The sequence below is a fragment of the Haemaphysalis longicornis genome, unplaced genomic scaffold (genome assembly GCF_048455015.1).
Source record: "Haemaphysalis longicornis isolate Haplotype H1 unplaced genomic scaffold, Haemaphysalis longicornis Haplotype H1 scaffold_7, whole genome shotgun sequence".
In the NCBI taxonomy this organism is placed as follows: Eukaryota; Metazoa; Arthropoda; class Arachnida; order Ixodida; family Ixodidae; genus Haemaphysalis; species Haemaphysalis longicornis.
In genome coordinates, this window is record NW_027526422.1 from 114,612,128 (window position 1) to 114,622,963 (window position 10,836).

Consider the following 10,836-nt stretch of genomic DNA (forward strand, 5'->3'; position numbering starts at 1 on the left):
GATATCCTTGGTGACACGGACGATTCAAATGTTTTCTTCTCAAACCAGACCTTGCACTGCTAGAATCCGAAGTTAATGCTTTGCCTAATGAAATAAATATGTGGCTGAATATAATAATATTGCAGTCAATGTGAACAAAAGGTAATTTATAATTATTGCTAGAAGAAAAAGTCTTCTTTGATAATATCAAACTACACATTAGCCATTCCCAAACTTATGTTCGCAAGTACTTCTGGTTACTTGAGGTTTCTTTCGTATCTGACGTAACCTGGTCGGACCATATCAAACATGTCTGCTTAAAGATATCTAGGTAAACAGACGTGATCTAGCGACTCAGCCCGATCTTAGCAATGCGGCTGCACAAACCATTCTATTTTTCACTTGTTCATTCGGCCCTTGAGTAGTGCCATTTGGTAATGGGCCTAGGTAATAAACCTGAATCAAAGCGGCTCCAGTATCTTCTAAGCAAAGTTTTACGATTCGTATTCCCGATATTTTAAATAGAAAGCTCCATTTTTTATGGTCTCAAAATTTCGGTGTTTGCTGAACTTTATATTTCCTTCTCAGGAATTTTTCTCTGTCACAAAATTAGGTAAATTCGCACTCTTCTTCTAAAAATATTTAAAACTAGAGGTACTTTATACTTTACGTATGAAGTACATAGTCGCCTCGAACTACCTGGAGAAACTATGGTAGCAAAACTATACGTAAACAAATTCTATCACAGCAAAAAAGCCATTCTTCTGTAATTGATGAAGTCCATAGCTCTAAAACAAGTTTGCATTAAAACAGGGAAACAAAACTGCCTCTGTTAGACGTACCGGGATTTAATGAATTTTTTCGTGTTGAACTTTGCATGTAATAAATATTTTTTGAGGTATGCATCCCCTATGTTAATTCGTTATTTTAACAACATAACTTTAACAACATATTGTTTAGATGTAATTACTTTTTATGACCCCATGTAATGAATATCTTATATTTATACTGTACCAAGTGTACGCGCTTGTTCTGTCCTTAATATATACTCGAAGTGTTCGATTTTTGTTCTTGTGTGGAGATTTTTGCACTGCTCTATTTTTCTTACTGCCTCTACTGCTTTGCGAACTGTGCTCCCAAGTACGAAGACTGTTCAGGAAATGTACGAGTCTCCTTTTGCCACGCCTTGCGGACATAAATACTTCTATATATTGGTGTCTGAAATAAATTGAAACTGAAATTGACCCGACAAGGCAAAATCTTTTCACCTCCTTTGGAAAGCCGCCGTTCTTGCATGCCGGTGCGGAAAGGGCTAACACTGTAAAGAAGAAACAAAAAAGGCAATTGTTTCGTTTGTGATTTGGGCCGAGATCTCGAGGTAGGAAGCAGTGTGAGCCATTGTGATATCCCCGTAAACTCGCTGATTCGATCTTGCTGGTTAATCCGTCAAAGAAATGGCGAATGAGTAAAACAGAGTGACACGGGCCACCCCGATCACTGGTTGTTGGCGCCCTTTATTTGCGTTGCCAGTCTGCTTGTTGAATTATTTCGCACTAAAAGCTTAATATAGGACAGCAGAGATAGACATAAGTATAATGTAGCAGTAAAACAGCCTGTGGATATATTCCGCAACAAAAGACTCAGAAACAGAACCGAAGAGGACCAAATGCACAGAAGCAGTAACATATGTTTGATTAGTATTACCAGGCTTTCTCCTTCAAGGTACGTAGAGAGAAGCTGGTGCGGCGCGGAAGTTTGGAATTAAACTTCTGCTTAACGAATATTACTGCACATTTGCTCTACAACGTAGAAGAACCTGATGTAAACTTTTTGCATCCTACTAGCTTGCAACATTTTGAAAATTTGGTTTGCGCCTCTTCGTTCTCTATAATTTTAAAACCTTTCCGGATATTTGTGGCGTGGTTACCTGTTGTACTCGCTAAAGTATTCCTTGTACATCAACTGATGAGCAACAAGTGCCAACCAGCTGGATATTTTTTATATACGTGCTCTCAATGCTATCTGGATGGTGAGGCCGCAACAATCATGAACGCCCATGCCCCAGCCACTTCGCCACAAAAGTCATCCTGCTCGTGGTAGCCCCTAGTATTATCAATTGGTTGCTTCCAGAAAACAATTTGCTTCCCAAGCGTCTTACCGATACCCCCACCGATACGTTGAGCATGTGGAAGAATACCAAGCAAAAATACTGGAACGCGGTTCGGCCCAAACACATTAATTTGTCGTAGCATGAGCTATGAATGAGGAAAAGGAATGATGTCGTTTGCGCTGATGTATTGTTTGGAGGTTTACAACTATGCCGTATGCCATGGTCTCTCCCCATTGCAGCGGTGGTAATGCAAAGTTTTGTAATAAATTCATCGCGCAGAAGAAGCAAACCTCCTTGCTTGTTTGCAAAAACCAAGTGACAGCTCTGTGACACCAACCGACAGTACTTTTTTCGGCCAACCTTTTTTCCCCTCGGGATCAATGTCCCCATACCGTAGCCGCGATCTGTACACTACACACAGAGACGGCCGATTTATTTCTTTAAACTCACGAACATCAAGCCTCAAGTTGCCAAGTCGTACTTGACAACGTCATACGCCTAAGTAATCCGTAAGGAGTGACGTGGCTAGTGGTGGCCTTTTAGAGGTCTTTGCCCATGTTCAACCGCAGAGTATGTGCGGCCACAATCACGGTTTCATTCGTAATGTTCGACGCGATAATAGTGCTGCAATATAGGACCATGCAAACTTCTGCTTCTTGTTTCAAGGTGAAATTTTCTTGGGCTCACCGGTGGTGGTGTCCAAACAAGGAAGTACTCCTAGAGGGCCAAATTTACACATATATAGGGCACACGATGATGATGATGATGATGATGATGATGGCAATGATGATGATGATGGGTATACTATTTATGGTAATGGCGTCACTCTTCCAATGGTCCCGATAGATCCTGGGTCCTTCGAGTACGAACACGATGTCTATCCAATGGCGCCACACTGACATGGTTGACAATACGCGCGGAATTAGTTCCTCACGTATTTTGTTTCCTCACGAGGGTGATTCCGCGTGAGGAATGAGGAATTACTCACGAGGAATCTTCCTCGTGAGGAATTAGTTTGCTATCGTACTGAGTCTGTACTGTGAATCGGAGGAAGTTTGAGGTTCGATCGATGGCACTTAGGCTTTGACAGTCAGGTTGTTTACTCTGTTAGAGTAGCGCGATCGTTGACGCCTTGACTGTGATTGTAGTGGCTTTAAACTTGGCACTTCGCCGTTTTACTGTCGCATGCAAGAAAACTTCGCGTTTCAAACAGCTTCGTTTTTGGACGGAGGAGTTGTGAATTTTTTGCCTTAATTGGTTGAAATATTGTTTCAGGAGGCACAGAGGCTGTGCATCATGTTTAGAATTTGCTTTTCCTATGCAGGGCAAACCAATGAGGTGAGTTTCTTCAATTTAAAATGTTTTCGGCGCCCTCAAGCTTTGAATTTACTTTTGCCTACAGACCGTTGATACCTTTAGGCAATCCTACATCCACTGCATCGATAAAATTCTTCACGTGAGCGAGGTACTTAATCCGGTGAGTCAATTTCAGTGCCTGTGCCACTTTCCCTTTACCTATATCAACCAACTTCATTTCAACTACTTCTTCCTCATTGCTTTGACACACCATCGGCATTGCATAGCCCGGATGGTTTGTAAATTAACACAATTACTCTTTCATGCATGCGAGTAACTTCCACACTTTCTTATTCGAGCCTGTGTTCGACAGTGTGCGCTATATTGCTTACATCATTCCGCAGGCACCTGCCACGTCAAATAAAGTTTTCCTGTAACATTTTATCAAATGTAGCTCCTACTAGGGCGTACCCGTTGGCGATTGCGTGTCTGTATTTACAATGGATTTGATTTGCTTTCTTGTCGCTTAGTTAAGCTTCATTCGGTTCGAAAACGTTTCTGATACAAAATTGTGGTTCTCTCACTGAACTTAGAAAATTGAAATCAGTGAAACAGCAATTTGCAATGCACGTACTATAAGCCTATTTTTCGCCTTCGTAATGTCCTTGAGGTTGGCAAGAAAAAGCCTTTCTCCAACAAAACTTATCGTGGTCCAGATTGTTAGTTGCGCGTTTTAGAAACGAAAAAAAAAGTTTCTGTCTCTAAGAATTACAGAGGCATATGTCATTTGATTATGTGAAAGATTAGGTTTTGCCCAGTGCAGAACAGAGTTAGCATGCCACCGCCAGCAAGCGTCCTTATGACTGAGCTGGGTAGAAAGGGTTTTTACGTATTGTTGACGAACCACAAATATTTAGGAATTTAAAATACCAGATGTGTTCTTTTAAAACTTAGGAATGTTTAAACAATTAAAAGCCGTCTGACTATAGTCCGTCAAAGTAAAACGACTGTTTGACGAGAGGCTGCAAGTAAATAAAAATATCGGCTACTATCAGACTCTACCATTCCTTCGAAACAAAGAAGCTAAAATGTTTTTAATCACTTTCTCCTCATAAAACAGCATATAAAATGAGCAATATGTCACAAAGGATGTAAAAATAAGGAGGGGAAGTGTCATAGCTTAAAGGCTCCTTATTTTCAAAGATAACAAACAAAGAATTTTAATAAGCTCCTTAACATGGTACCTGCAGTGGACAGTGAACGTTATCTTTCGTACACGTAGGCGGTATCAAAATGCGTATCATGCTCGTTTAAAATGCATTAATCTGCTTTTAATACAGGTGTAATTTTTGGAATTTTAAACATTGTCAAGAAGCCACAAAGCTTTGTTCTTGCACAAAATAAGCAAGAGCGTGCGTCCATGGCTTGAGATTTCGACATGGAAACTGTTCTAACCCCCGATTTACCACGGTTTTCGAGACAGCCAACCACGTTTTGCTATCTGTTAAGTGCGCCTGCTCGCTGATATCGTAGTTTGCCAAAAAGAGAGTTGTGAAAAGCGGCGCTATCAAATTTCTACGGTGACTTTAAGGCCGATCACTCCGAGCGCATGATTCCTAGTGATGAACAGTATTTAGCCATGCGGTATACGAATTCGTAGAGCATAACACGCGTTACATAGAGCTTGCGGGTTTTATTGTCGCTTCCGGATTATGGCGGGTATATATATATATATATATATATATATATATATATATATATATATATATATATATATATCGTAAAATGCAACACTCAATAAAAACAATATAACAAAGTTGTATGTATGGAAGCGAAACGGCTGGACTAAGTTTTTGAGTGCATCGTAATGCCTGTGTGGTTTTCGCAGGAGCTGTTTAACAAATACCGTGCGAACGCAACAAAAATTACGGAAGCTGCAACAGTAAGTGATGATTTTGCAACTCATTGATGCAAACGTTTTTGCGGGATCTTTAACGGGCGTGATTTTTTCCATGACGCAATCATCCCACCAACCAAATATAGTGCCCAAATTATTGTTCAACTTTAGGGTAATTTCAGTTCAAGATTATGAACGTATCGGCTTGTTTCGCAGCAAATATCAAAATCGGATCGTATTCAACCACGAGTGCCCTAATATTGTCTCTTATATCTCTCTTTGCCACGCCTCACACGCTCCCCGCCTCCTGTTTGTCTCCTCCCAAGAACAGGAATAAATTGAGGTTTAGTGAATTCCATTTGCCCGTGTTTGAACTGATCCCGAACCGTCCGTATAGATTTTTGTGTTACTGTTCGGCTTTTATGACCACGTGAAGCTTGGGCTGAAGTGTTTATGGTTGGTTAAAAAAACAGCTTTGTAGCGTTTTGTTTATATTACAAACATCAAGCAGACTACACTTTTTTAGTTAGGCGAATGTCAAAAGGAACATCGCTGATAACAGTTACGCGACAATGTGACGCTGCAGTATGCCTAATGTTTTTATGAACAATGCTTACTGTTGTGAAGTAGGCTACCAGATTTAATTGCTGTAACGGCTTTGCCTTTTCTTGCTTTGCTTCAAGAGTTCTGTTACCATTCCGCCTAGACGCTCCGTTTTTTTACTGGCAGATAGACAGACAGAGTGACGGGCGAAAATATGAATTTTGAGGTATTCAAAAAAAGCTATTGTATTTTAAAATCAGTGAAAGATCACTTTTGTAGGCACAAAACCGTGTACCAACTTTGGCGAAAAATTGTACGCCGTTTGTCTGAACGCAAAATTATCGTTGTGCGTTTGTCATTTTTCAAATACCGGCCACGAAGTTGAGTGAAATGTGCCACTTATAGTATTAAGAATGAACACTCAGCCGGTTATGGTGACTTTACTTTTGTCGTCGTAGTTGCGCTCCAGTTACTGTGTACTTAAATATTTCACGACAAATCGCGAACCGAAATTGTTTGCTATGAATAATGTACACAACTGCATATTATATACCAAGGCCATCAATCTTTAAAAAAATGTTGGGTTCCTAACGAGTAAGATTGATGAAACTTGCCTGTGGTGTCGTCATCCCATGCTTTGTCAAGTTTTAAAGACGATAGTCTTTCTTGGGCTACTTAAACCCAGATATTTTGGCCTGTCTGTATGTCTGTCCGTCTGTTTGTCTGTGTCTCGATTCAGCCACCCGGCCAAAGCAAAACAATGCCTGCGCAATAGTCTTATATAGTCACAGCTAAATCTACCCGTCTATGTCCGGTGTAATGTTCATACTTGTCAACATTGTTGAAGAAGAACAAGACATGACGCAAATATGAGACAACAAATCAATACAGAAGTGATATTTGCAGTGTTCCTTTATAGCAAAATCAAACATGCTTAACTTTTGCGAAATAAATACTTCATCAACTGCAGAAAAAGAATTCACTCCGCCGTCGCCTGCTGTCACCCGCGCCACTATAGCTTCTGGCGCCATTTTAAGAAATCAACCGGCAACAGTTACACAAGGTTCCACTAGATAGGTTCCACGTTCTGCTTGCAACGCACGTGGAGTAGGGAAACGCGGTTCTATAAACGTTGAAGTAAGGCGCCTCGATTAACGCGCGCCTTCGCCGTACGGCAGCGTTCGCATCGATACACCCGGTTTGGAGCAGTGGAACGCGGGAAATTTAAAATGATTTAAGCAAACCTTCGGCGTCTTTACCTTGGGAGGAGCGCGACGAAAGAGGAAAAACATGAGAGGTGAGCGGGAAAGCGAAGGGAGGCATTTACTTCGCAAAAGCCGATGAAGACTATCGTCTTTTGACGGCATTTGCAACGAAAGGAGCAGATACGCGGCCAATTTTTTTTTAGTGTTTTTGAAGCATGAATTTATTTCATAACACTCAAAGAATGCCACTTTTCGTCCGTCTTCGATGACTTTGCGGTGCCTCTCAAGTAAGAAGATTTATGCGCCGTATTGTTTCAAACAAGCATTTGCGTAGTACTGCAGTTAGTGTCAGGCAGGTTGAACTAGCCCGCAAGTGGCCGAAATTTGTGCTCTGGAATTTTCTAATATTGTGAAATACGCATACCCTTTACGTTTTTTTTGTAACGAGGGTTCAAGAAATTGTTGCCCAGACTAATGCATGAATCATGTCCATTATTTTTTTCCCCTGAGCACCGATGCTGTGTAAGAACAAGCTTATGCGTTCCAACCTTGTCCGACTGCTGCTCACACGATCTCGAGCGAGCAACATTCTCTGAAAAGAGTGAAGCTGATGCTTAGGAGAAGCAAAAACTGGAGGGCGAATCTTGACTATTGTGGCTGACTACCCACTGACGCTTTTCTGCTTTACTTGGTTTGAAAAGATTTCTAAGGAAAAGTACTGCTTACTTGACAGCAGTCCAAAGGAGGGCACGAACATGCTTCGCGTTGCCAGTCGGTGGTGTCCACCAGGCTGGGGGCGACAATGCTTGTGTCTCCTTTTCAGATGGGAATCGGTTTTTCTGTTCACTTCTTAGTTGCTTTTCCAATTTTTTTTCTCGGTTACTTTTCTAGTTTTTAGGTTTTGAGTTCTTTTGAAATTTTTGGTGGGTAATTTTATACGCTGTTATTTTTTGCTCTTTATTTTTGGGAAGCATTGGTGCCGTCATTTTTGTCCCTTCCCGAGCCTCGCTGGCTGCTGCGTCGCTTCTCTCTCCCTTCTCTCTTTCTGTAATGCAGCTCGATTCGCTAAGGTGAACTCTACGTCCTTTTCCGCACGCTGCCCTCGGCCCCTGAACAATTTCTCCTTCCTGACTAACTCCTTTGTAGATACTTCCCAGATTGAGAAGAACATTCTTGCTGCGAAAAGTAATATCACCGCTCGCAAACCCAATAAAAACTGCTTCAATTCCAAGAACACCACCACCTTAATAGATGGGACACTTCTGAACCAAACCTTAAAAAAAAACCAATTCGCGGTGCCCACTCAAATTTACCTAGAAAAACGTCGGCACGCAGGCGGAGAAAATTGTGGAACAAGTCACAATTACATTCCAATCACCTCAACGTTCTCTTCATCATGATAACCATCATCAGCCCATCCAAGTCTACTGGAAGAAAAAGGCCTCATCTGCAGGTCTTCCATTGCTCTTGTTATGCGCTTCGCTTATGCATTCTTTACTCGAGAATTTTATAAGTCGTTCCCCCAATCAGTCGATGACAGTCCCTACATCTAACCCCAACTCTCGGTTGACACTTTTTTAACCCTTTGTGCACGCAATACGCCTTTTGTCGCGGCATACTATATATAAAGCCCAAATATATTTTTTTTTTATTGAAGTCACGCAACTTCAGCGCCTTCGTTCCCTGGTATTAGACGCTTGTTTTCTATTTCTAACCGCTACTCCTACCATTTTTCTCTCTTCGAGTAACACAGATCCCCACAGGTGTATTGAAGAACGTTTTTTTTGTATAATAAAAAAGATCATTTAGGTCCGTCCAGAATGTCTTACCAATATACTGCTCAATTTTCTTCACCTTGAAATTGGGTAGACATTGTTAACATCAACCACAAAATATCCGGGATGTAACACTAACTTTTTACGAGTAATGAAAAGCCACACATTCTGTACATAACATATACCAGCGACGGTGTGTATCAACCGGTTTAGTAAGTGAGAACGCGTGCTAATTTCGCAGTGTTTCCTGCGGATCTTGTACCTGTGAAATGTTGTCTTTTACGCAATTATGTTCTAAATCTCTATCACTCACTTCGATCACCCGACCAAAACGACGGAAATCTTGAATATTAACTATGTAAAAACATGGTCCCTCCATAGGTTGTCAAAACCGCTGCAATGACTCATGCCTGTCCACATTGCTTAGTAAAAAAGAACCTTTTTGCCCTAATTTAGGCAACCTTTTGTTACCTCACAAAGGCTACCAGTGTCCGCTTTAATAGGTACACCAAATAATACGTTTAGAAAAATGTTATTAAGAATATGGCACGTGAAAGACGATGTCGGCGTGAGAGGAGTTAAACGCAAGCAATACAACAAAAGATTTGGACTCAAGCTGCTCCAACAAAAGAAGCGCAAGATCCCGACAGATCGCGTTTGATAAGTGAAAATACGAGAAATGGAATGCAGTTCCACAATACTTAATTTTACTGTGATCGAAGGGGTAACGAGAGAAGCGAAAAGTTTGAAGATATGGAAGGGAAAAAGTGGAGGGTATTACGTGCACGGGCGTCACAAGAATGTCGTCCTCCGGCATTTGCCCTGATAAACCAGATACATGGCTCAGTTGCTTGTGTTTGTGCTGTCCTCTTCTGTAATATTTTAATATGCTCGGCTCTGGTAAAAAAAGCTTCAGACCTGAATAACGTTCGCAAGCAGCCTTGTTCACTCTATAGTACTTTTATTATTGAGGTGGCGAAGGGGTTGATGAAATTTCTCAAGTGTAGATTTGCGCTCAGCATGATGTTGATGGTACCTATGGTCTGTGCGTCTTCTTTTTTTATTTCAGAGGTGCAGTTACCACCTGATTCCCCAGGATTACCGGTACACGCTGGTTACATTTGGATATTTTAAAAACTTTATTTCAGGATAAATAGCAATTGCAGGCCAAGATTTCTGGCAAACCACTGTCTTTAGGAACATACGCGGCAACTGTTGGACGCCCTTGATGAATGTGGGTGCGCTCGAATAAAAAATACTTTTAATAGTGAATAAAGCATCATGTTGAAAAACAATTATTAAAAGAGATAATATCTTTACAACACTCTCTTTCCGACGAAACAAATGGTATCAAACTGCTTATATTTCTGCTTGTTGCGTGCAATTTGCTGAGGTGCGCAAACAAATATTAATAAAACACGCTAGTGTCATATGTGAATAAAATGCCAATATATGTTTTATTAAAGAAAGGCTCTTTGTAAGATTGATTTATCCAGTATCTTACCCATAGCTTCTTCCTGGTAACATTGTCCGAGCATAAACAGAAGGCTGTGTTGAACGGGGTAAAAATGAGTTTACTTCAATATTCCTAAGAGGTGTGTTTTTATCGGCGCACTGTTTCCCTTAAAAACTATATTAGTTTGAATTATTAACGTATATTCCAGCATAACGTTACAGGCATAAATAGCCGTAGCACTTCTCGTACATCCAGTTTTCGTAGCTCACTACATAAAAAGTATAAATATTTCCCCACGAGTAATGAATTAACTCTGAAGCTTTACGTGGTACAAGAGGCAAAAATGCCGTAGTTGCGAGCACATGATGACCTAGAAATTCCACATCAGTGTGTAGAACACGACTTTTGTACCGAAGAATGCCAAGCGGACAAAAAAAAAAATACCTCACCAGCCCATCAGGACCGCAATAAGCACGACAGCTCCGCGATTCATAGCGAGCCAGCAAGATGCATCAGTCCGCCGGGTCATTGGTCCGTCTTGTCCGAGTATCTCGCGCGTCTTGGGATTGACAACG

General features: G+C 41.0%; 1 protein-coding gene across 1 annotated transcript in view; it reads left to right on the forward strand.

The window, feature by feature from the left end:
- Positions 1–10,023, forward strand: part of LOC144144900 (uncharacterized) — a 30,359-nt gene extending 20,336 nt beyond the window's left edge. Inside the window, exons 3-6 of the mRNA XM_077676403.1 lie at positions 3,365–3,427; positions 3,492–3,566; positions 5,274–5,327; positions 9,875–10,023. Coding sequence (XP_077532529.1) covers positions 3,365–3,427; positions 3,492–3,566; positions 5,274–5,327; positions 9,875–9,958 — 276 coding nt within the window. The 3' untranslated portion in view covers positions 9,959–10,023. The remainder of the gene's footprint in view (positions 1–3,364; positions 3,428–3,491; positions 3,567–5,273; positions 5,328–9,874) is intronic.
- Positions 10,024–10,836: the final 813 nt, after the last annotated feature.